The sequence below is a fragment of the Papaver somniferum genome, unplaced genomic scaffold (assembly GCF_003573695.1).
Source record: "Papaver somniferum cultivar HN1 unplaced genomic scaffold, ASM357369v1 unplaced-scaffold_10, whole genome shotgun sequence".
Classification (NCBI taxonomy): Eukaryota; Viridiplantae; Streptophyta; class Magnoliopsida; order Ranunculales; family Papaveraceae; genus Papaver; species Papaver somniferum.
The window spans coordinates 7,388,063-7,414,093 of NW_020618825.1; the positions used below are offsets into that span (position 1 = coordinate 7,388,063).

The window sequence follows — 26,031 nt, forward strand, 5'->3', positions numbered from 1 at the left end:
GAATGTTTTGGACCCGGGGAGTGATGTGGATACTAGTTAATAGTATTGCATTTGTGTTGATTGTTCTTCAAACAATTAGGCTTCTATCTAATCCGTACTGTAACCATGTATCTGGTACGAGTTAATAGTATTGCATTAGGCTCTAATCCAATCCCCACTCCGTCGCACTGTAACCATGTGTCCTTGTGTATGATGTTCTGTAATTATGAATCTGACGGAGGAGAAATCGAATAATATTATCTAGAACACAACTTTGTCCAACCATTTTAGGACTAATTTCATGTTTACTAGTGTTTGTCCACTCCAGGCCCTGTGAATGGTTTGCAACTTGGTGTAAAGCCCATTTGGTTTAATGCAGCTTATACATATGGGAGTGCTTTTGCGGTACCAAGAGCTGGTTCATCCTTCAGAGACCTGTGCAGTTACATGATCGAGTCGCAACTTCCAACTGTTGTTGACTCCGTGGTGCCAGAGTTACTACTTAAATTACTACAACCGTATAGATTGAAGAGAACTCTCTCCAAGTTCCATGTGATATGTTTGTCCAGGAATACGACGGATCGATTGTCTTATCTCTTGAGTCGTCTTGTTGCTGGTCCTGCTAGACCTGGTTGTAGTGAGAACCTGTGTGCTTTCGGGATTCGAGTTGGTTGCTTGGAATAGACCATGGTTGCAGATGCTTTGTAAGTTGTTTTTTTTCCCTTGCAAAGTATATTTCAAGACGATTACTTCCATTGGCAGATACAACACTAGGGCATGAAAAGTATTTATTTGTGGTTAAGGTTTTCTTTGAACTAATTATTCAGATGGTTGTTTTAAATGGTCCGATGGATTATTCATAAGTGGATTATAGAGATGGAAATGTTAATTTATTTTTGAACTTTAGTGTATGTGTGAAAAAGTGTTGCACTCACACTATTCGCTTAATGGTCTAAACCAATGTAACTAAGTAGGGGTGTTCTTTAATTCTCTCAGAGAAACTACCTAAACATTTTATTGTAGAATTCCAATTGTGCAACGTACTGTTGTATTCGGAATATCACTAGAAAGAAAAATTCTGATGCTTGAATTTTGCATTTTATTAGAGAGAATAGCTTCTTAGTTTTATATTTTATAAGGAATGTAATTAAGAACAAAAATCCCATTTAATGATTCACTAATTTTTGTTGGATTCTCTGTTTATGCTTGAATTCTGATGGGAAATGATGAGTTTATAAGTGGTTCTCACTATATTGGTGCAAATGATTCTTATCAATTTATGTGTTTGTGTATGACAGTAGATGCATGTTTCATTAGTTACTTGGCTGTAATTTTTTCCTTGAATTAAAAACAAGTAAATGAAATTTATGCCAATTTTGATTCTCGTTATAGTATTGGTTGATTTAAATTTCAATTCCTATGATTATAAATTGTGGGTCAATTTTAATCTACTCAATTTCAGGATTAATAATTGAAATTGTGTACATTTTTGAGTTGGAATTCTTTAAGTAAAATTTGGGGAAATGTTTAAATAAATTCATGACTAATGCTCAAATGGATTTGCGGGATTCTAATCCAATCTTAGAAAAACTTAAGAATTACATTACTTTAATTCGGCATCTTGTCTGTCATCAAGCTTCTGTGATATAGTTTATCAGTCTTCTGGTGTACTTTATACTTTTTGGTTTTTTAGTGTCATCTTGGATTTCCAAAATATTTGAATTTTGATTCCACTTCTGGGCATGCAGATTAAGCCTGAGATGTGCAGATATGTAGTTATGTCAACTAAAATTGAAATACGCCTTGCTAAAGCTGAAGCAATCATCTGGACATCTCTTGAATATACCATGGAAAATACAGTTCAACAGAAATTGAACTCGCCATCAGGTAGGACATTATGCTTGTTGTATGGACTTGCACCAAAAGTTTGATAGCAAGAGTAACAGAACCATATAAATAGTGACAGGGATGTTTGTGGATTTTAGGTAAACCAGACATACATGCTTCATTGAGTGTAATTTGATACTATGAATCTCTTACATGAGCTACGTGTTAGTGCGAAGTATGTGGGTTCTTTTGATTTGCTTATATAGCATATTATTTCTTTATTAGTCTTTGACTCAATCTTTATAAGCATACTGGATATCTGATTGGATGAATTTGTGATGCTTTGTTTGCAGGTTAATTGAATGATGCTCTGTTATGAGATCAGAAAGGTTGGAGAACAAAGCAGCAGCCATTAGGTCCCTTAGCAGCTGCAAGATTTGTAAGTTTATGTAGTATCTCATTATAGTGATTTAAGTTAGAAGAACTTGGGAATTTCGTAACTTTCCATAACTAGTTTGCTGTGATACTTAGTATACATTTGTATCAAATACTCATACTTTTTTTTAACTTCAATTGAAGAGTCATTTTTTCATAATATAATGCAGTTTTGTATGTCCATTAAATGAAGGACATAGTTTGTATATCTATAGAAATGATGAATATCGGAACTGGGTAACTGTAGGGGGTAAATGTGGGGGGAACTGGATTTTGACCAGGTCAATGAAGACTTGACCTTTTTTTTGAAGTTGCAAAATATTAGCAACGTCTACAAAGGTTGCTAAATTAGAACCAGAACCAATAACATTTCAGTTCCGGGTAGGGGTATTCCTGTAATTAGAAACATCTTAGCAACAGCAGAGCTTGGTTTCGAATAAACAAATTGCGCACCCCCGTTGCTGACCAAGAGCCGCAACGGAGCAAAAGCCGTTGCAAAAAAATGCAACACCGTGTTTTGCAACAGGGATCTGCCGTTGCGACCCCAGTCAGCAACGACAAGTCTTCGTTGCTAACCCCTTAAAATGGTGTAGTGGTTATTGATATTTTCTTCTTTCTCATTTCACGAACACTGTTGCTTTTCCATTATACTACACTCTCTTACGTTTATATTATCTATTATAGGAATACGAAAAATCGATATTTAGGTGGAAGATGTTTTATCCATATTTTCTTGTGCGGGAAGATAGGTGCATTAGCACACTCCACTTTAGATTATAACCAGTTATAAATATTTCGATTGAGAATGACTCACCTAAACTACAGACTATACATCATAATATTTTTGATATCAACTAATGAAGACGCACGCAGCAAACTCATCATATAACAATAACAACCTCGAGATTGTTTCAACAAGGATATCTTGGTAACAATCAAAGTTATGTTCGAATTAAATATTTCATTGTTACTAAGATGTGATTAATGTACAAGACTATTTATTTAAATTATAAAACTATAATATCTATGCGCCTATAACTATTTTAACCAACGAACGTGAATCCCAAGACAGACTCCACTATCTTGAGTTGACCCGGGACAACAAATGACTAAAATCTCTTCAGTAACCAACTCACTAATTAATCACTCCAATCTGCAGTTATATCAGTAATAAAGCATAAAAGTTTTGTTCGATCTTCTTAGGAAACTTATATGTTTATCAAGATAAACAATTTTGGATCTCAAAAAATCAAGTATTCGTTAATACTCACAGACTTTACCATTTTACACAAAATTTATAATACTTCTAAAAAAGCAATTACTCTACCTAAATAAAAGTAAACATCATAGGTTACTTCTTAATCTTATCCTTACTGCAAGAAAAAAAAAAGGACCTTATGCTATCAGATTGATTCACTTGTAATCCTTCCATATCACATTACTTTCTTTAAAATAATGTTATAAAAGAAACTAAAAGAAAAAATCCTAAACAAAAGGGAAACAAAAGACATTAGAAAGCCGATTCATACATTCATGTGAGATCCACCGGTTCACCCAACAGGTTAACAACTCTCCAAATTACGAGTTAATGTTCATATGATGTTCGAATCCTTGTCCTTAATAAACCCCTTTTTTTATTGATATTACAAAATTTCCTTAGATATATTATAAAGGGGATGAAGATCGAGTTCACAACCTTCTAAATCTTTCCCTAATAAAGGTCAGGCACGGAGCACGAGGTTGTTGAACACCTAGCTCAGCTGATTCCCAAACTTAATTTTCGGTATGAAAGTCATTTTAGCTTTTGTTATTTCACAAAATTCTATCAAGTCCATTTGCATGCATTTCTTTGATCTTGGCATGACTAGATAAAATGTTTACATATCTATCTTTTCCTCTTCCTTTAGAGAAGGCGATATGAATATATTGTACTACTAATTGGTTCCTAGGACTTAGACCTACTTAATCAAGAATGTCGGAATTAGCGTTTAGTCTCATTTTCATTTGGCAATGATGTTCTTGCCTTGTCCTTCCACGCCTGCTATTAGGAGGTCCTAATTCCCCTAATTTCAAATGAGTAAATTCTTTTTACAAACGATCAGTCCAGAACAATATCTTTTTATATTGAAAATATCCTCCATATAAAACATGTATACTAGGTTATTATTGTATCATTAAGAATACATAGAGGCCACATTAAAATTGGAATTGGATTAATGGGTCTAAAAGGCCAAAAAGGAGCCTATAGAAGGCCATAGTCCATTGTTTTATATCATACATTCAAAAAGAAAAAAAAAATTAAAAGAAAAATAATTAATCAAAATCTAACTTGAGATCAAAATCTAACTTGAGATCAAAATCTAAGAAACGACTTCATCCAACTAAACCGCCTCCATAATGTCTTGGTCAAAATGTTAGATATAAAATTCAGAAAACTCGTTTATACACAGTAATCATGAAAGAGTAATTCTAATACTTGGAAAATACAAATTTTTTTTTCGAATCGGCCTGAGTTTTGACTAACTTGTCCAAATTCTGGACCAAACTGTTTAGCTGCGAGATTTTTAGTCTAACAAGTACTGGTGTAGGATTCAAGCGTCTAAAGTCAAGATAAAAATAAGATTTAATAATTACTTCTACTTTGCCTATTCATTCTTAGAGCATCTCCAGTGCTGGAGGTCAAGGTCAGTCTATGTGGTCCTATTTACACCTTTGGGTTGTGGATCATTTACTACATGACAAAAATAAATAAAGATAAGACTTTTCACCTAAATTACGGTGGTGTTATTCACAGCACAAAAACACCACACCACTCACATCTCAGGACATCTAAACCCCACATCTCTAAAATGGTGAACCTTTTTATCCAACGGTGGGTCTTGGCTGAAAGTCATGAACCAATACTCTTGCAACACCTAGCGTTTGAGCTGTGAATAGAGCTCTAAGTGGAGCTGTCAATAGCATTTCCGAAATTTTATCTCTAAGGTCTTATTTAACATATTTTATCTAAATTTAGAGACAAAGATGATGTGGAACTAAGACCCAAGGTAATGAAAAAAGTCTTATTTAGACTGTATGTCATACTGTCGTGCTATTTTAAGATCTTGACCCCTAACATTGGAGATGCTCCAACAGTCCTGAATCCGCCTTTGCCTCTGGAGAAGGCTATTGTCCTGCTAAGTGGTTCCTTGGATCTAAGAGGCTGATATGCTGTTTGGATACACACCCATAAGTTTGATTTCTGGAAACACAAAAATCAGAAGTTAGTTTGTCTACATAATAATTTCAAGATGACTTTTAAAACCAAAAAAATCAACTTTTTATGAAACAAAATATTTGTGCTTCCGACTTCTGCTCTTGACTTTTGATTCTCGAGAAGCAAATACACTTTTGTATCTAGTATACAAAAACGCGCTATAATAATATAAGACCCATCCAAAGATTATTAATAGAGAAGGGGGTCTAAAAGGCCGAAAAGATGCCTTATTGAAAAGGCCATCACAATTGTTTCATTGCTAAGAATTGTCACAGTGTGTTTTTAGCATACATTTAAATTAAAATAGTGTGTGACACATACACGTGATATCACCGACGTTATTTTGGAAACGCGTGCGTCCAAATGTCGGACCGCATTCGACACAAAAACTTGATCATTTTAGGCGGGTCCGTGCTGCCAAGGTACAAAGTCCAGATAAAAGTAAGATTGAACATTACTTTCTACTTTGCCTATTCATTCTTAGTCTCAGCAACACCTCTACCTCTATAGAAGGCCATTGTTCTGCTAAGTGATTCTTTGGACCTAAGAGGCTAAGACCCACTCAAATTAGCAGGGGTTTATAAAAGGCCAAAGAGGATCTCTAGCATTAGAGATGCTCCTACGATCCTGAATCCTCCTTTGTCTCTGGAGAAGGCTACTGTCCTGCTTAGTAGTTCCTTGGATCTAAGAGGCTAATATGATGTCTGGATATATATCCAGAAGTCTGATTTCTGGAAATAAAAAAAAACCTGACTACATAATTTTAAAATAACTTTTAGAATAAAGAAAAATCGATTTATTGTATAAAAGAATATTTTTTCTCCCGACTTCTGCTCCTGACTTGTGATTTTTATAGTCCTGGCTCCGCCTCTGTCTATGAAGAAGGCTGCTAACGGGTTCCTTAGACCCAAAAAGGCTAAGTTGGCAGGGGGGTCTATAAAGGCCAAAGAGGAGCCCAATTGAAAAGGCCACCACCACCATTACTTTATTGCTAAGAATTGTGTTTGGAGTGTTGACTAAAAAAATAGAATTCTTCCAATTCCCATTCATTCAATTATACAGTCGGTGACTCCGTCACCTGCACATCATCATCATCATCATCATCATCATCAAAACACTTCACTGAAACCCAAGTCTCTCTCTCTCTAGACCTAGAGGAGCAGCAGCAGCAGCAGCAGAAGAAGAAGAAGAATTTGGGGGATTCTTGTTCAAACTACAATCAAATTAGAGGTTGGGTAGAGAAAGAGAATGTGGGGGGATGTTGAAATCAATAAAGAAACTGTTTTCCCTTTGCTGGAAGCCGTTCTCTGTTAATCCCCTCTCATCTTCATCATCATCTGATGATGGGTTCAGTAACAGCGGTGGTGGTGATGGTGGTAAGAGAGATCGGAATGATAAGTTATTGTGGTATAAAGAATTAGGTAAATGTTCATCTGGTGATTTCTCAATGGCTGTTGTTCAAGCTAATCAAGTTCTTGAAGATCAATCTCAGATTGAATCATTTGGTGGGGATACTACTTTTGTTGGTGTTTATGATGGACATGGCGGTCCTGATACTGCTCGTTACGTCTGTGATAATCTATATCGCCATTTCCGCGGTGAGTTTTTATTTTATTTTATTTCAATTCGATTAATTTGTAATTTGGGTTCTCTTTGATTTTTGGTGTAATTTCAGTTCTTGGGTTTCTAATTGATTGAATGAAAACTTAGGGTTTTGATAAATTGAAGAAATTTTGTAGAATTAGGTAATGTGGATTTGTGAAACATATAAAATATGAACAACCCTTTTCTTGTGAGTAGAAATTAGGTTTAAATTAGATTTTGCGAAACTTGTTTAGTGTGATTGTTCTTGCTGTTGGTGCAATTGACTGATAATTCCCGGGTATCATGTTCTAGCTTGTTAAGTTCTTGAATTACTTCAGTGCAATTGTTTATCTTGCTTTATTTGAGATTATGGATTGTAACTTAGTACGGTAACGTTGTTTGGTAGAGCAATGCCCCGTGGATATTGTGAAATCATTTTGGTGTGATTGTTCATGCTTTAGGTGATAAATTCCCGGGTATCATGTTTTAGCTTGTTTATCTTGCTTTATTGAGATTATGGATTGTAACGTAGTGTGGTAGCGTGGTTTTGGGTAGAGCATACTGTGTTGTAGTAGCTTAAGTTGGAGAGTGTGGGTTTGTATCATAAGAGGAACTTATCATTTAGGCATTGTGATTTATTCACAGAGATTTCAGAAGAAGCTCGTGGTGTGACATCTGAGACAATTCGGAGAGCTTTTCTTGAAACGGAACAAGGGTATACTGCTATTGTTGACCAGCTATGGGATATTCGGCCGAATTTAGCAACAGTCGGATCATGCTGTCTTGTTGGAGTTGTTTGTCAACAGACCCTTTATGTGGCAAATCTTGGTGATTCTCGAGTTGTATTGGGGAAAAAGGTTGGTAATACTACAGGAGTTGCTGCCATTCAATTATCAAGCGAACACAATGCTAACATGGAGGAAGTGAGACAAGAACTTACAGAATTACACCCGGATGACCCTCAAGTAGTTGTTCAAAAACATGGAGTTTGGCGAGTAAAAGGCATTATTCAGGTCACACTTCACGATTACCTTTCGTATTTCCTCGGTTTTATAGGTCCAAACTTCTGTTATGTGCTTCCTAAGGGTTATTTTGAGGAATTTTCAGTAACCCAAATGTTTCGTCTCGGATTTGATGCAGATCTCGAGATCGATAGGTGATTTGTATTTGAAGGATAACAAGTATAACACTGAGCAAATCCTTGGAAAGTTCAGACTGCCTGAACCTATGCTGAAACCCGTCTTGAGTGCGGACCCAGCTGTTATGTCTCTTCCTCTTCAACCAAATGATTTGTTCCTTATATTTGCTTCTGATGGCCTTTGGGAACACTTGAGCAACGAGCAAGCTGTGGAAATCGTTCACAGGAACCCACGCGCAGTAAGTTTTCCCCTGTAGTCTTTGCTTAACAATTTTGCTTTTCTGATGCTGTCTTCGCGTAGCATATCAGTAATATCTAGTTGTCTGTGATAATTGAACAATTTGTTTCTTGTCTGCACAAAAAAATATTTCGTGTTTGAAAATTTGATACTTTTCAAGTGTTAGAGAATTCAGCCACTAGTTTTGGACTGACAAATATCTGTTGGTGCAGGGAAGTGCTAGAATACTTCTAAAAGCAGCGCTCCAGGAAGCAGCTAGAAAAAGAGAAATGCGTTATGAAGATCTCCGCAGGATTGACAAGAAGGTTAGGCGCCACTTCCACGATGATATAACCATCATCATTCTTTTTATAAAGCAAGACCTTATCACGAGAAGTTCACAACAGGGCAATTCAGTATCAATTAGAAGTGCGTTGGAGCACTGACAACCACGATATATATGAAACTCGGATCCCTTCTTTTGAATTTTTTGTACAATTTTATCTGCTAATTTTTCTTGAGTACCATAATCTGAGAGGACCGGAGTTTCGCAAGGTTGAAACTTGTTCTAGTTGGATTTAATAGCGAACTTCTTTGAATGTACATCTCCTAGAGGAGCATTTGCTAGTTGTAATTTTGAACAAGTATTTCTTGGAATGGTTTGGCTTATGCATGAAGCAATTATACACAGTTTTGGACAGGGATGCAGAGAGCCAGCAACTGTATACAGGTTTCGTCAGGGAGTCAGAAAGCCAGAGTGCAGGACAAAGAAGATATCTGCAGGATTGAAGAGAAGGATATGTGCGAATACCATGATGATACAACCAAAGAAGATCTTTGCAGGATTGACAAGCAACATAGGCGCAAGTACCATGACGATATAACCATCATCACTCTTTTCATAAAGGATGATGAAAAGAATGATGACCTTGCCTCGAGAAGCTTATTACAGGGCAATTCCGTATCAATTAGAAGTCCTCTGGAGCACTGACAACAACAACAGAAGGTTTAAGAGCCAACCACACGAAATACATGAAACTCAGATCCCTTCTTTTTATATTTTTCTGTACAATTTCTCTGCTAATTTTTCTAGAGTATGTAATCTGAGTACCGGAGTTTAGCCGGTTTTTCTGCACAGTGCCAAAACTGATTTGATCAAACAAGGGAATAGTAATCTTCTACTGTAGGAGCTATTATTATGTAAAAATTCGTATGTTTGTTAGATTACAACTACTACTTATGAACAATTAACGCCCAGCTTTTGGCAATCAATGGGGGAAGGACAGATTTTCCCGATAAATTGGAAACATCGACACTGAATGTAGAGATCAATGTACAGCACATAGTGTTTATTCCTGACTACCGTACTTCTTTTTGATTATTGGACGGACGTCATCAACTCCGACAAGTGTTTGCAAGAAGAAAAACAGCGAAAGCAGAGCATCATCTGAAGGATCACCGAACCAGCTTTCTATTGGTATCCCATTTTCAACTTGTAATTGAAAGACCTGCATTTGAACCAAGAATATGACATGAGCTTATTTCATTATATCTTGATCTGTGATCTGAACGGAGTTAACGACTCTGACCTGAGGGGAATTATCCACAATTGCAATCCTGGCAAGATCACGGCCGAGAATTCTCAGATCTTTCACGTACCCTCCTTCTGAGAAGACACAAGAATCACGATAGATGCGTTGACCAATAAGTGTATGATCAGGATCTAGTATGTCGAGCAATTTTTCTGCATATATGCTTTGCCCAGCTGTAAATATGATGATTTCAAACATACCCGCAACTGCCTCCAAGAACATTCGCAGGTAAGGTCTCTGACGAACATACACTGTCTGCTCTTGCGTGCTGAAATGAACTGGGAAGCTGAAATCTGCACCTTCACATGTATCTAACGTGGAGTGAACTAGCGTTTCTGTAACAAAGAAGGAACAAATATTTATGAACAAAAACAAGTCTGACAAGCAAACATCATGCACTTTCATTAGCTAAACCGAAACCTCCTACGAAAATCACCCTCTCTTTACAGGAAAACTGAACTTATACATGTATACTGACTAGGGAGTGTCAAGAATCATACATCTTAACGGTAAATACACTCTCCCAGACAAGAAAATGAAACGTAATTTTTATGATGTACAAATAAACATAATTGAGAACCTAAACTCTGTAGAAATCTGATGTCCAATTACATCCATTAGCTAAACCAAAACCTACTATAAACTGATTACAGTCTTTGGGGAATCATACTCCCCCCGTTTCAAGAAAAGTGATACTTTTACTTTTTCAATGTGAATGAAAAGTGAAAATATCACTTTTCCTGAAACGGAGGTAGTACAGTTTACTGCTAAATACACTCTTCAAGACAGGAAAGAAAATGACAGACACTGACAAATTGAAAACCTTAACACTGTAGAAATTTGATGTCCATACCGTCCAAATCCAGAACAAGAGTGATAGGCAGTCTCTTTTGTGGCTCCTTTTGCAGTTGGAAATCTGGAACATTATCCAAAAGATCTGACGAACTTGTAGGAAATGAATACGGATTGAAAAACTCTTCTTCTTCGCCTCCGTTCTCCAAGTAGTTACCATCTGTTACAGTTTGATCAAACGGAGAAAGCTGTTGAATTGCAAAATACAACCATGAATCATTTGAATTCAATATAGCTTCATCACTCATCCCATCACAATCCTCGGAAGTTTCTTGTCTCATAATATTCTGCACCTCATTGTAAGGCCAACCACATGTTTCCCCATAATTCGAAGTACTAGTCATGTCAAAATTACTTTGCTGATATTCTGTTAAATCATTGGTAGAGAAGTGACTCATCGGAGCATCCGAAACACATGACAGATCTTGAGGTCCATCCTCATTTCTCATATCCGTCGACATTCTCCCATCCAATGTAATGCACAAAAGTTATGGTTTCACCTTCCTACACATCACCAAGACCAAAAGTTCATCAACCTCATAAATGATTTTCAAGTACCTTAACGAGCGAGTTAATAGTCAAAAAAGCTACTAATTGAACCACATAATAATCCATTATACCATCAACAATAACAACACTCAAGACTAATGCAAAGTTACACCTCAACATTCAACCCCGATGCAAAAATTGAAGCGATCTAGACGTAAAACTCATCGATACGTTCCTGTATTCTACATCGTATAATGCAGGTATTTTTCACAAAATTCATGATAAGACATGAGTGTACCTTATTCATTTACAGGTTAAAAACATAGAGTTTGAAAATTTTCAATCGTACCCGATTTCTACTGAGTCAACTAGTTCAAAAATCAACTAAAATTAGTTCGAAAATTTTCCAACCAAATTATTTTTACCAAACAAAAAATAAAAAAATTACATTAATGAAAATGAAATTCAGGATAAACCCATGTTAGATTCTCAACTGAATTATTCAAATAAATTTTCAATCATCAGAAAAAATAACAAAATAAAAAAACCCAGATAACAAAAAATTGAAATTCAATTTCGTCATCTCTGAAATCATAATCTCAATCTCACTCAATTGCATCAAGGGTTTTGATTGTTCAGATGAAACCCAGAAAATATGCATATATCTACACGTTAAGCATTCAGTATGATGATGATTATAATTACTCAAAATTTCATCACCAAAAAAGAAAAAAGAAAAAAAGTCATTTTTATCACAAAAACAACTAAATTATACAAAAATAAACAAAACCCAGAATCAGAAATACGATTAAGAATTCAAATTCATACCTGAAAACAACAGAAGAAGAACAGAAGTCATAGAGAGCTTAGTTTCTGTTTGGTGAGTGAAGAAATGAGAATTTTAAAGTAAGAGAAGGAGAAGAAAAAGTGATGTAGCTTTTTTTAAGGGTTAATTTGCCTTACCTCCCCGGACAAGATCATAATTTGAGTTACCTCCCCTACAGAATAAATATTAGTTAAACTTCCTCACGTCACTTTTTTCATCCAAACCCGGTTAGCTGAGAAGATCATGATTTGAGTTACCTCCCTAGAAAAGATCATAATTTGAGTTACCTCCCCTAAGAGCATCCAGCTGTACGAAGCAGCTGACTCAGCTAACCGGGTTTACATGAAAAAAGTGACGAAAGGAGGTTTTATTCATATTTGTTCTGTAGGAAAGGTAACTCAAATATGATCTTCTCCAGGGGCGGTAATGCAAATTACCCTTTTTTTTTAAATATTAGTAAAACGGCTGAGATGGTTTTCGATAAAAAGGCAATTTATTGTTAGCAATGAGATGGATACACGTATAGACATACCTGGAAAGTTTAAGAAAAACGCATGCCAGTTATGTGTTGACACGTTTTGGAATGAGAATGGCTGAAAACGAAGTCTTTTTCTTTCCACTTTCGTTGTCCCAAGTGCTTGAAATGCGCGTAAGCATTACGTACTTTCAATTCTGCTCGTAGAGAGGGTGTTTGGATATAAACACACAAGTAAGCAAGCTTACGGCTTAAAAACCTCGTCTGTAGGGGCCATCCTCAATGAATTAGCCACGATTAAAAAGAATAAAATCAACGATTCATGGGTGAAAAAAATATCTAGATTTTGATACTGTTTAAATGGAAAAAAATTTAAAAATATCCAGGATTTAAACAATTTCATTCTACCCATTTACAAATACTTTTTCTTATTTTTAATTTACATCACGATGCATCCAGTTTCATCCTCTCTATGTTTTAAGTTTAAGGCAGGATGAATCCAGTTTCATCTTTGCTATTTTTTTAGTCTCCATTTCACCCATACCATTTTTTACTCGTCTATTAGAACCATGTTTTAAAAATATTTGGACAAACGACTCATTTTTCGATTTTTTTTTTATCCACCGATTGTGACTATGTTCTTCTTCTCTGAGAAATCCAAAATTCCATTGGTTTCGAAAATTTTTGAAGATGAGGGCGGATCCCTTGACATGTGAGTTTTAAGTTTTAACAGTCTATCATTGGCCATTAGATGATGATATACCGAAGTTTACATATGTGCAAAATAATATGGTGATTTGGGGTTAAACTGTGGCCCTTATAACAGATGTTCAAATCTATTTTTTGCTTCTTCGCTGTTTCCTTTTAATTCCCTTTCTTTTTCGATCTTCATTGTATCTTCATATATCCAAATATTACTGAGATTCATGATTTAATTTGTATGAAGTTTGAAGTTTCTTTCTCATGTTACAAGCCAACAAGCAGTAGAAAAACTCAAGTTTAAACGCTAAATCAATTGATCAAATCTAGTAACAATCTTGAGACTTCATCTATGTGTGCCTCATCCGAAGTCTTATACAGAATAATTAAAATTTGGACTACTTCTATTTTCATTTTTCAGAATCCAATTTGAGTTTTTTCTTCAGGTTACTTAGTAGGGGTGGAACTTTAACCCTAATTTTTCTTTTTCCGCCTCTAATCATGTCTTGAAGTCATCATCAAATAAATCAACACCTATATTCTTGTAGAAATTTGTAACAATCTTGGTGTTTTGACTTGAATTAAGTTTTCAATTTGTATTATTTTATCTTCATCTTCATCTTTTCTTTTCTTTTTATTTCTTTCTTTTTTTTTTATATTTCTTCGATTTGTTCACCGTTTTTTTATTCTTGATCATATATTATAATGGCCCGTCCCTCCGCCGATACTGTCCCCACTTAACCACTGCGGTTATTTGGCAGTGTGGGGTTTTCAACATGCATTGCTGCGGTGATCCAGCAGAAATTTCCCGGATGGTCACCCATTCCTAGTTGGTCCTGTCCGAGCATGCTTAACTGCAGAGTTTTATGCCAACTCCGGAGCCAATTGTGCTGTTAGACATTCCTTGCCTCCTATGAGACCAGTATCAGGAATAAGCATAACCTCCCAGCATACTCTCCCACCCAAACACAAGCGAACCGTCCCTAGTTGTATCCCAATTAACACAGATACTGTTCCCACTTACCCACTGCGGTTGTCCAGCAGTGTGGGATTTTTAACGACACTACTGCGGACATCCAGCAACAGCTTACCGAGAGGTTACTCATCGTTGACTACTCTCGACCCAGCACGCTTAACTGAGAAGTTTCTTTCCACAAGTCAGTCAAGTGAACCCATCAGGTCTCGGTGTTAGGAAAGGACAAACCATTACTTATATTCCATTCGGCCAACCGCTGCCGAATATCAGGGTATTACAATACCACCACCTTAAATTGGAGTCGTCCTCGGCTCCAAAATATATTCAAGGCTAGATCTGCGACGTTCCCTGCCCTCATGAGAAGCACTTGGGTTAATCCCGTTCAGCGTACCTTCTTACCCTCAGCAGGTGAACAGTCGTCGGCTATGATACCATTTATAATGACACGTCCCTTTACCGATACTGTCCCCCACTTAACCACTGCAGTTATCCGGAAGTGTGGGATTTTCAACGGGCATTGTTGCGGTAATCCAGCAGAAACTTCACGGTTGGTCACCCATCCCTAAATTGTTCCAGCCCGAGCACGCTTAACTGCAGAGTTTTCTGCCAACTATGGAGCCAATTGTGCTGAAAAGGCCTCGGTATAATGTAGACGTTCCTTGTCTCATGTGAGACCAGTATCTGGCATAACCTCCCAGCATATTATCCCATCCGAGTATAAGCGAATCGTCCCCAGGTGTAGCCCAACTAACACCGATATTGTTCCCACATACCCACTATGGTTATCCAGCAGTGTGGAATTTTTCAACGACACTTCTGCGGACATCCAACAGCAGCTTCCCGAGAGGTCACCCATCTTGTGACTACTTCCGGCCGAGTACACTTAACTGGGAAGTTTTTCCTACAACCCAGTCAAGTGAAACCATCAGGCCTCGATGTTAGGCTACGACAAACCATTACTTATATTCCATTCGGCCAACCACTGCCGAATATCGGGGTATTACATATATTCTTTACAAGTTTCTGATTAAATCGAGGTTTGTTGAAATCTATATTCGTTCTTTCAATTAGCAGCAAAATCTGAAGAAAATGGCGAGAATAAAAACAGAGAAGTCAAATATCCATATCAGATCATGATATAATCATTACCCATATTATACAGTGACAATATGAACCATCTATGTATCATCATCCAACGATCAACATGATCCTGTCAAAACATGTCAAATATGCCCCTGTAAACGGAATGCTCATTTTTGAAGATAGATAATAAACATCTCGAAACTACCGATTGTGCAAATAGAGAAATTCAAAATTCCATTGGTTTTTGAAAGAATTTCAAATTTGGGGCAACTACCACACTCGGTAGATAAAAGAACATCACAAGACTAGCGATTGTACAATCGGTAGATAATAAACATCATGAAACAACCGATTGTGCAAATAAATAAATTCAAAATTCCATTGGTTTTGAACATTTCGAATTTGGTGAAACTACCACAATCGGTAGATAAAAGAACATCACCAGACTACCGATTGTAGATAATAATGTTAGAGCACTGCTCGGTCGAACACGCAAGCGTTCCTATCTCAATCTTGTTTCCAAGTTTAGTTGCCAAAACTATAAGTCTTGATTTCTATTCTACTTATAACTAAGTCTTGGATTAGGATAGTAAGTGTAGTTGAGCATTAAGACTTCACGGCGTTCATCGATTGAAGACGAAAAACTACTAAGGGGAGCTTGTGGAACTTCATCAACAAAAGGTATGTGGAGACTTGAACTCGTCTATCACTCAAAAGTCTATTTACTCTATATCCTATTTGAGATAAGAGCCGTATAGCTATATAGAATTTGATTATATACATTTGATATTTCGAGCTGAGTTTAACTCGCTTAGATATATTTATCGAAATATGTGTTGGTAAGCTTTCACTTTAACCAAGTTCATCTTATATTCTTGACGAAAGTAAAAAGATAATCATGTGAAAATCGCCTTGTAACATCTTACATGATTTGTGTGAGAAAGTCATTTGATGTAGACTCGGAATGTTTCGTATTGATCATTCGATCACTTGGAAATTGCTTTGAAGCTAATAGTTTGTGTGAGACGGCTATTGTCATCTTCTAAGAATGTTTCAATGATTGAAATGGGAGTTTAGAACAAACAACCATGATTGGATATAACATAGTATGATACTTTCATATATGTAGTCCAAGTCCGGGAACTATAGTATGCATACCCGTATTCGTATTGGTTGGTTAGTGAAAGTCCGAGAACCTGTATGCATAACGATATGCGCACTGGCGTGAGGTTCAAGTCCCGGAAATTCAACTGAGTTTGGAAAGTATGCGTACCCGTTCGCATACTGGCGAACCCAAACTTAGTTCGGCCACTTAAGCATGCGTACCCGTTTGCATACTTGAGTAGGTTATGTTATAAAATCGGTTTGTTCATGAACTAATACATTTATATAATAAGAAATGCAATCTTTTGGAAACCGTGTCTATGATGTTCATGAATTGATTCAAGTGAATCAAAATCGATTTTGCTTAAATTGTGTCTTGTATACTTCTATGAGAATATAAACAATTGAACAACTCTACAACTAGTTTCATTTGAGTCATTTGAACTAGTTATGGTTTAGAGGAATATGGTTGATATGAAAGTGTTCATATGGCTAACTTCGGTTAAATATTGTCGAGCCAACAAAGGTGCACACGTTTAGGTACGATTACTCATATCTAAATGAAGTCACTTTTCATTTGTGTGTAACAAGCTAAGTTTGATCTAACGGTTGAAAGATATTAACTTGAGTCTAATAAGGTTTTCATCTAACGGTGAATATTGAATGCTTTGTTACCAAGGTAGCATTGATTGCAAACCCTGATTTGAAGACTATGTAAGGGAGAACTCTAGCAACTGGGAAACCTAATCCCCACACCTCTTGTGTGATACTAGTTGCGACTAGAGTCGATTCTCCTTTAACCTTAGTTTTTCTCCAAAACCATGTAGGTTAACGACTTGAAGACTTCATTGGGATTGTGAAGCCAGAACCAACTATTTTATCTGTAGTTGCTTGTTCTGATCTTGCTGTTTCATATCGTGATTGAGTACTATCTTCTCTAAGATTTGCTCGAGATTTAATCTCCGATAGGCAAGATAAAAATTAGTCACAAACATCTTCGTTTCATCGTTTGTGATTCCACAATATCTTGTTTCGCTACCATACGATTAAGATTATTGTGAGCTGATTGATATTTCTAGGCTGTTCTTCGGGAATATAAGTCTGGTATATCAATTGGTTCCTGTTCACCTTGATTTATTAAAAGACGGAACAAAAATCATAGGTATATCCATGGGAGACAAATTTATCTATTCAATGACTTTTCTGTGTGAGACAGATTGGTTTATCAAGTCTTCGACTTTGGGTCGTAGCAACTCTTAGTTGTGGGTGAGATCATCTAAGGGAATCAAGTGCGCAGAGTCCTGCTGGGATTCAGAGGCGTAAGGAACGCGATTGTACCTTGATCAGTATGAGATTGGTTTGGGATCAAATACATTCCAGTCTGAAGTTAACTTGCAGTAAGCTAGTGTCTGTAGCGGCTTAATACAATGTGGTGTTCACATATGGACTAGGTCCCGGGGTTTTTCTATTCCGCATTATATTTGTTTATATAATTGAAATATCACAAGTTGTGCGTAAGTTCAATCAATTGTGAATCCAACCTTTGGTTGTTGATTATATTGATTGACACTTAGATATTGGTTTTTCATACCGTCCAAGTTATTTATTATATTCAATCGGGCTCGCAAATTCCTATTTGTTTGATTGCAGATTGAATTGAGAAATAGAAATATAACTCTTGGACGTCCTTTTCTTAATTTAAGATTGATTCTGACTGTCTAATTGATTCTCTTAAAAGTAAATTGGAGTTTTTCCATACAGATTGCTAAGAGAAATATTAAGTGTGGTTGTTGACCCCCGCTTTTTCAAATAAACATCACGAAACAACCGAATGTGCAAATGCAAAATTCAATTGGTTTTTGAAAATTTTGAATTTGGGGCTACTACCAGAATCGGTAGATAAAAGAACATCACGAGACTACCGATCGTACAATTGGTAGATAATAAACATCATGAAACTTCCGATTGTGAAAATAGAGATATTCAAAATTCCATTGGTTTTTGAAATTTTTTGAACTTGGGACTACTACCATAATCAGTAGAAAATTAACATCACGAGATTACCGTTTTAACTACCGATCGTAGTATTGTCTACCGATTATGGAGGGCATTTTGGACATTTCAAAAAATTGAGATAAGAGGTAGTTTTATTTTAGTATTGGGTGACCCTATTTTGTCTTATTAGTCACCCCTAATTCTTTTGGGTCTCCCCTAACGATGCCAAGCTTAAAAATAAAAAAATAATTATAAGTTTATACAAAAGTGCAAGCGTTTTTGCTTCTCCAAAAACAAAAGTAAGAACCAAAAACATTTCACTTTATAGAAAGTTAGTTTTCTCACTTCTGGAAATCGATTTAAAGCAACATAACCGAACTGATTTTCTGTTTTTTTCATCCATGGAAATTCTTTTTTGAATCTTCCAATTAGATTAAAGTGTCGACGAGTTCTGAAATCAGGTCATTTATGATTTAGAATTATCATCCGGCGATTTCATTGGGTAATTCTCTTGTGTCAGCATTCGCGTTGCACTACTTAAAAGCCTGGCTAGTGCTAGTTCTAGAGGCAGTGCTAGTTCTCAACTTCAGAATTTAAGGAGATTGGTCAGGGATGGAGCTGCTCTCGCTGCACCATGCTGCAATGCAGAATAATCACAAAACATGACTCCGTCCGCACTCATCTGTTTTAGCCGTTCTTATTTTCGCGAAGCGATATTTTAAAGTAATTATAGAGGAAACCCTTCTGTGATTACAAGAAGGATATTATGTTGCTAGAATAGTATGCCAGCTCAAAAACGTAAAGAACTTTTACTTACTTTTGATATAATGATATTCATGCCATCAAACATAAGAAGGCATCTTCATCACTACCAGATTGCCATCAGAATAGCAAAAGATATGACTTAGACTAACAGTATAAACAAAATTAAGAAAAAATAACACCACCAACAAAAAGACAGGAAATCAAAAGTTTTGTAGTGCATTTTCTTAGATGAATAAAGAATAAGTAAATTTCTAGGAGGTTGAGTTAACCCATTCAAGCTCTTGAGCAGTGGACTTCGACCAGTTTGGTTCAATCCAAGTGCAGTTTGAGTACCATCCCTCTGTGTCAGTAAAATTTGAGGCAGAATGTCGACTTTTAAAAGACCGATAACTACCTGTTTCAAGACAGTAGAATAACACTCCTTCCCCGTTCATACATAATCTAAGAAAGTAGACTTTGTTCGCCATGTGACTATTCGGAGCAATTGCCGAGAAACATGAGATGTGGCTGACGAATAACATATGCTTTACCAAATTTTTAACCTTAACACAATACCTCTCAAATCTGTAAATCCCAAGCAGCGTTCCATGACGTCCCAGTTTTACTAGTAAAAGCTTTCCATCACACTCAACCAAGAAACTTGGATAAATGTCACTGAATGGCTGATAGGGTTCCTCAAGAACTTTCCAACTATTATTCTTTATGTTAAATACACCTAAACTTCCGTTATAATCTTCAAAATAGAATCTCCCCTTGTAGAAAGCTGGAGTGTTATGTGACGGCATGTAGTTTTCAATATCAGAACCGCCAAAGTTGCGAGAACTCCAAAATTCTCCCCCCTTTCTGATGAAGTAGAGACAGACGACTTGGTCATCGTCGTAGCTTTGTAGCTCAATGGAGACAACTACGCAGTCTGGTGATGTAGGTAAGGAAGAGAATGAGACACTGGAGAAGGTGAAATCAACTGGTAATTCTGGGAGTTTGATAGTCTCTCTTGTAAAAGGATTGGAAAAGAATAAACAATGCTCCATCTTTTCCTTAGACACCAGTAACCAACCTCCCTTTTGAAAACGGATTACAGTTCGCATGAGATCAGAGTGGTTTAAGAGGTAGTTCTCGTTGTTGTGCATGGGGTTTAAAGAATTGAAAGTGGTGCTATTGTGATCTCTACTAAACATCAGCCATGGAGATAAGTGTGTGCCTCTTGTATTAGATGTAAACATTGCAGTTGGCAATAGCGCTCGATATGCTTTGCATACTGAACGAAGATGAATGTAATCCAGTCGATGAAGAGAGTTCGCTATAGACTCCACCATGTCCCCGTTAAGATTACCCCATGGACAGGCTTTCATTTCTGCAAAATCTCCTGCGTTGTCTTTTCCTACATGTTTGCAATCCTCATGGCCACGAACTGCATTTGCTAAGTTCTTTTTGCAAGCATCTTTACGCACCATATTTTCCTCTCGTTTTCCGTTAGACATCATGATGAAATCTGGATCCATCCTTCCATGGATTCGGCAGCTACAATAACCGAATTACCAGTACTTTCTATGTCAAATTTATACAAATTCTGATCGCGAGGAAGTGTAATATAAGCAAGACCCCTGGCAATCCCCATTTCGGCTGCAGAGCAACAAGCTGTGGTGTAACCGCTGCCTAGAAATAGAACATGGTCACCTATGCCATACACCATCTTCCACGCCATTGCAGAAAAATCCAACCGCATCACTCTTATTTGGATGACTACCTTCCCATATCCACTCTGATCAGTGTAAATAATTGGAATGCAGTAAAGTTGGTCATGGGTCGCCACAAACCGCTTTTCCAAACAAGTATACAGTCCTCCTATAACCTCAATTGTCGTAATACAAAGTTTTATACTTCCATCGCTATATTTCTGTTTCTTGATCTCTAAGTTCCGCTCAAAAGCACACATAACATACAACTTACCTTCAAAGCATTGGAGAGATTGCGGATCGTGACGAAGATAGAAAAAAGTGGCCGCCTTCTTAAACCTAGAATGAATTGTTTGTTTGCACCCCATAAATGTCTCAAAATATTGGGGTGGGCTGTGGAGAGTCAATCTATGACCAAGTCAATTAAAGTTAACTTTAAAAGGTCAGGTATTTATTTTCTTTCAATGTGGAAACCCATATTTTGATATTTTCTTCACAATTCCTTCTCCTCTGTCGTATTCAGAATCATACACCGATCGTCTTTACTTTTGATGGGTGGGTAAACAAACTGCAACAGTATCAAGATCCGAACGTCATATCTTTCCATCGGCAAAAGCAGCACCGTGGCTAGTTATGTTAGTTTCCAGTGGTGACCAAAAGTGTAAGAGAGCACTTTTATGATCCTCTTCATTGCACCATACGGGAGTCGAGTAAATGTAGGAAGTAGTATGGACTCATCTCTCTCGTCCAGTCCACGCATCCCTTGCAGAATTATGGGTTTGTGAACTCTATTGGAAGGCAACATACTGTTTCTCGTTCGTCAGCTGGTGGTTTGAGATTGAACAATGTGCTTTATGTGCCACAGATAATTTGTAACTTGATTTCGGTTACACAACTCATTGATGAGGTAGTATGTAATGTTCAATGTACTAACACTTTATGTCTTATACAGGACCGGTTGACGAGGAAGGTGATTGGAGTGGGTGAGCGACGAGGTGGACTATATATGTTCTGTGGTGTGCCTCCAGTTAAAGTGCTTACGGTGAGTGAAGATACGTATGAGCTGTGGCATCAGCGATTGGGACATCCATCAGAGAAAGTGTTACAACGGTTACCAGGTCTGGGTAGATTATTGAAGAAAAATAATGATGCGTGTGATATTTGTCCACGTGCAAAACATCGTAGAAGTAGTTTTGCTAGTAGTTTGAGCAAATCCAGTTGTAGTTTTGATTTGGTTCATATAGATTTATGGGGTCCTTATAAGACGTGCTCGTCTTCTGGAGCACAATATTTTTTGACAATAGTAGATGATTTTTCAAGAGGTGTGTGGATTTATTTAATTCAAAGCAAAACTGAGGTTGCAACAATATTTCTTAACTTTATTGCGCTTGTGAAACGTCAATTTGGTAAAGAAATCAAAATTGTTAGAAGTGATAATGGAACCGAATTTAATGCATTGCGTGGCTACTTTAAGACTAATGGAATAGTTTTTGAGACATCATGTGTATGAACACCTCAACAAAATGGAAGAGTTGAGAGAAAACATCAGCACATAATGAATGTGGCAAGAGCTTTGAGGTTTCAAGCAAATTTACCGATCAGATTTTGGGGAGAATGTGCTTTGACAGCAGCGTATTTGATTAATCGTACGCCTAAACCGGTTCTAAATAACAAAACTCCATATGAAGTTCTATTTGGGAAACCGACACCATATAGTCAGTTGAAAGTATTTGGTTGCTTGTGTTATGCACATGATCAAAGTAGTAAAGGGGATAAGTTTGCAAGTCGAGGAAGAAGGTGCGTCTTTCTGGGTTATCCTTTTGGGAAGAAGGCATGGCAATTATATGACTTAGACAAGAGACAATTTTTAGTTTCAAGGGATGTAGAGTTTCATGAACATCAGTTTCCTTACATATCTAGGGTACCTGATCAGCCAACTGAGACAGTTCAGGCTAATAATGAAGTGTGTTGGAGTGATGATGAAGAAATAGTGCAGCAAGAGAACCCAGAAGATATTACTGAGAACCCAATATACATTACTGAGAACCCAGAAGACAATACTGCGAACCCAGAATATATTACTGGGAACCAGGAAGGTATTACTGCGAACCCAGAAAACATTACTGAGAACCCGGAAGACATTACTGAGAACCCTGAAGATAATACTGAGAACCCAGAATATATTACTGAGAACCCTGTGGTCTCGAAGGAAGTGACGGACGCTAGTATGGGTAAAGGAAGGAGACAGAAGATTCCGTCTAGTAGGCTCAAAGGTTTTGTAACACACACTGTACGACAAAATAGTCCATCTCATGCTCACTCTCCACAATCGTCATCCTCAGGTACGCCGTATCCTTTGACATATTATGTTAGTTGTGATAAATTCTCTACAGTTCATAAAAAGTTTCTTGCAGCAATTACTGTTGGGTCTGCGCCTAAAAATTTCAAAGAAGCCATGAAGTATCCAGGATGGCGTAAGGCAATGGCAGAAGAAATACGAGCTTTGGAAGAACAAGGAACATGGGAATTAGAAGAATTACCGTCGGGAAAGAAAGCTCTTGGTAGTAAATGGATTTACACAGAGAAGTATGATGAGAATGGACAGTTGGTGCGGCTCAAAGCTAGACTGGTGATCTTTGGGAATCATCAAGTAGAAGGGTTGGATTACAATGAGACATTTGCACCAGTGGCGAAAATGACGACAGTGCGGACTTTCCTAGCTGTGGCAGCAATTAAGAATTGGGAAGTACATCAGATGGATGTACATAATGCATTTCTTCATGGAGACTTGGAAGAAGAAATGTATATGAAAATACCACCTGGATTTTCTCAAGGTAAGTCTAATATGGTGTGTAGGATGAAAAAATCTTTATATGGTTTAAAGCAGGCTCCTCGGTGTTGGTTTGCAAAATTGTCTGCAGCTTTGAAGAATTATGGGTTTCGGCAATCATATTCTGATTATTCTCTTTTTATCATGACTAAGGGAAAAACCCAACTTAATGTTTTGGTCTATGTGGATGATTTGATTGTTGCGGGTAATGATTTGGTTGCGCTTGATCAATTCAAACGTTACTTGGGACAATGCTTCAAGATGAAAGATTTGGGAAAGTTGAAGTATTTTCTGGGTTTGGAGGTGGCACGGAGTGCACAAGGTTTTTATATGTGTCAACGAAAATATGCGTTGGATATCATCATGGAAGTAGGTTTATTAGGTGCAAAACCTGCAGAATTTCCAATGGAAACTAATCACCATCTTTCTTTGGACAAAGGAGATTTGTTCACGGATGTGGAAAAATATCGAAGATTGATTGGGCGTTTAATCTATTTGTCCGTGACTCGGCCAGACCTAGCATATTCTATTCATATTTTGTCTCAATTCATGCAACTTCCGAGAATAACACATTGGGAAGCGGCTCTTCGTGTGGTTCGATATTTGAAGAAGAATCCTGGGCAAGGAATTCTGTTGCGCTCTGATAGTGGTCTTAATTTGAAAGGATGGTGTGACTCTGATTGGGCTGGTTGTCCCTTAACTAGACGCTCGTTGACGGGTTGGTTTGTTCTTCTTGGGTATTCTCCAATATCCTGGAAAACTAAGAAGCAACATACTGTTTCTCGTTCGTAAGCTGAAGCGGAATATAGATCTATGGCAGCGGCGACGTGTGAATTAAAATGGTTGAAAAAATTACTGGGTGATTTGGGAGTTCATCATCCACATGGAATGCGTCTTCTCTGTGATAGTCAATCGGCTTTGTATATTGCTCAGAATCCAGTTTTTCATGAACGAACAAAGCATATTGAAGTTGATTGTCATCTGGTTAGAGATTCTATCGTGCAGAAGCTTATTACGCCTTCTTACACTCCTACAACAGTGCAATTGGCGGACATTTTTACTAAATCTTTAGGGAAAGCTCAGTTTCAGTTTCTTATGTCCAAGATGGGCATTGTGACCTCCATGCTCCGTCTTTAGGGAGGGTATTAGGAGAGTTATATTTATGGGCTCGAGACTCTTGGATTGAGACCCATCTTCACAGTCTCAGTTTGAGACCCAAGACCCATCTTCACAGTCTCAGTTCACAGTTATCACCACTGTGATGGACAGTCCAATGATTCCACTGTGATGGACAGTCCAATGATTCAACTGTTATGGACAGTCCATTGTAAGGTCGAACTCTAGGGTTGTATATCTTGTATAAGAGGCAGATTGAATGAAGGAATGAAACACGAAACTATTTTGATATATGTGTTTTACAAAATCTGACAATGTTATAATTCAACACTGATATGTGGTTCAGTGGTTCTATTTCAACCAGAGTCGGGCATCGACCATTAATGGTCCAACACATGAGACCGTTAAAAACGACAGTTATTTTTGGATAAATCAAACCCATAAGTATACGATTGGTTTCAGGGACGGACCCAGGATTCTCCTTTGGGTAGGACTGGATTGTAACAGTCGGCAAATGTTTTTGGAATACATCACATAATTAGTGGCCAAATAGTGATCCACCCGTACAATACTAAATAATTTGGGAAATAAAAGTAAAAAGGAACACAAATAACAGAAAAACAAAGTGACTACCAAAAGAGAAGAAAAATAGTGAGTGGAAGAAGATTATTTACTTTATACATGTCTTAAATTTTAAACACATCATAGTATGGGCTAAAAATCACATACAATTAGCTAAATACAACTAATATGTGGGCTAAACATAAAATTTAACCTAATAGTCCTACATGGGCTATCAGCCAACCTATGATGATTTAGTATCAACCCCTCGGGCCTCTCCATCCGTCGCTGATTTGTACCAAAAAATTTGGAAACCAAACCTTAAGCTCACCCAACAATACTCTGGACTATGCCATCCGAACAGAAACATAAGAAGCAAGGTTTAGCCGAAAACCAGAGATGAGTTTGGAGTTTACTTGACGTTATTCAACTTCCTTCAATTTATCTGTGGAAGTCTTTGCATTGAAAACAAAACATATTTATGAGGAAATATTTATACCGGAACTTATAGCAAAACGTTGTGTGCAAAAACCAAGTCATCAAGGTTGGTTGATTA

General features: G+C 37.1%; 3 protein-coding genes across 5 annotated transcripts; 1 reads left to right on the forward strand and 2 right to left on the reverse strand.

Moving 5' to 3' along the window:
- The first annotated feature begins 6,486 nt into the window (after positions 1 to 6,486).
- On the forward strand, positions 6,487 to 9,622 carry LOC113326076 (probable protein phosphatase 2C 42). Of its 2 annotated transcripts, XM_026573880.1 has the most exons (5): positions 6,487 to 7,095; positions 7,727 to 8,094; positions 8,222 to 8,458; positions 8,670 to 8,762; positions 9,128 to 9,622. In XM_026573880.1, the coding sequence occupies exons 1-5, from the start codon at positions 6,756 to 6,758 to the stop codon at positions 9,425 to 9,427; spliced, it is 1,338 nt and encodes a 445-aa protein (XP_026429665.1). In that variant the 5' UTR covers positions 6,487 to 6,755; the 3' UTR covers positions 9,428 to 9,622. The 2 variants fall into 2 exon arrangements, with proteins under 2 accessions (XP_026429665.1, XP_026429666.1); XM_026573881.1 differs by lacking the exon at positions 9,128 to 9,622 and having other exon boundaries at positions 6,489 to 7,095; positions 8,670 to 9,113.
- On the reverse strand, positions 9,587 to 12,327 carry LOC113326077 (CTD small phosphatase-like protein 2). 2 transcript variants are annotated; one of them, XM_026573883.1, is made up of 5 exons: positions 12,198 to 12,327; positions 10,882 to 11,384; positions 10,229 to 10,363; positions 10,026 to 10,102; positions 9,587 to 9,944 (listed from the first exon to the last, which is right to left on the reverse strand). In XM_026573883.1, exons 2-5 carry the CDS (start codon positions 11,339 to 11,341, stop codon positions 9,786 to 9,788), a joined length of 831 nt encoding a protein of 276 aa, XP_026429668.1. In that variant the 5' UTR covers positions 11,342 to 11,384; positions 12,198 to 12,327; the 3' UTR covers positions 9,587 to 9,785. The 2 variants fall into 2 exon arrangements, with proteins under 2 accessions (XP_026429668.1, XP_026429667.1); XM_026573882.1 differs by having other exon boundaries at positions 10,026 to 10,363.
- Positions 12,328 to 19,543: 7,216 nt separating this feature from the next.
- LOC113326260 (F-box/kelch-repeat protein At1g57790-like) lies at positions 19,544 to 20,746 on the reverse strand. Its single transcript, XM_026574022.1, has one exon. It carries the CDS (start codon positions 20,744 to 20,746, stop codon positions 19,544 to 19,546), a length of 1,203 nt encoding a protein of 400 aa, XP_026429807.1.
- Positions 20,747 to 26,031: the final 5,285 nt, after the last annotated feature.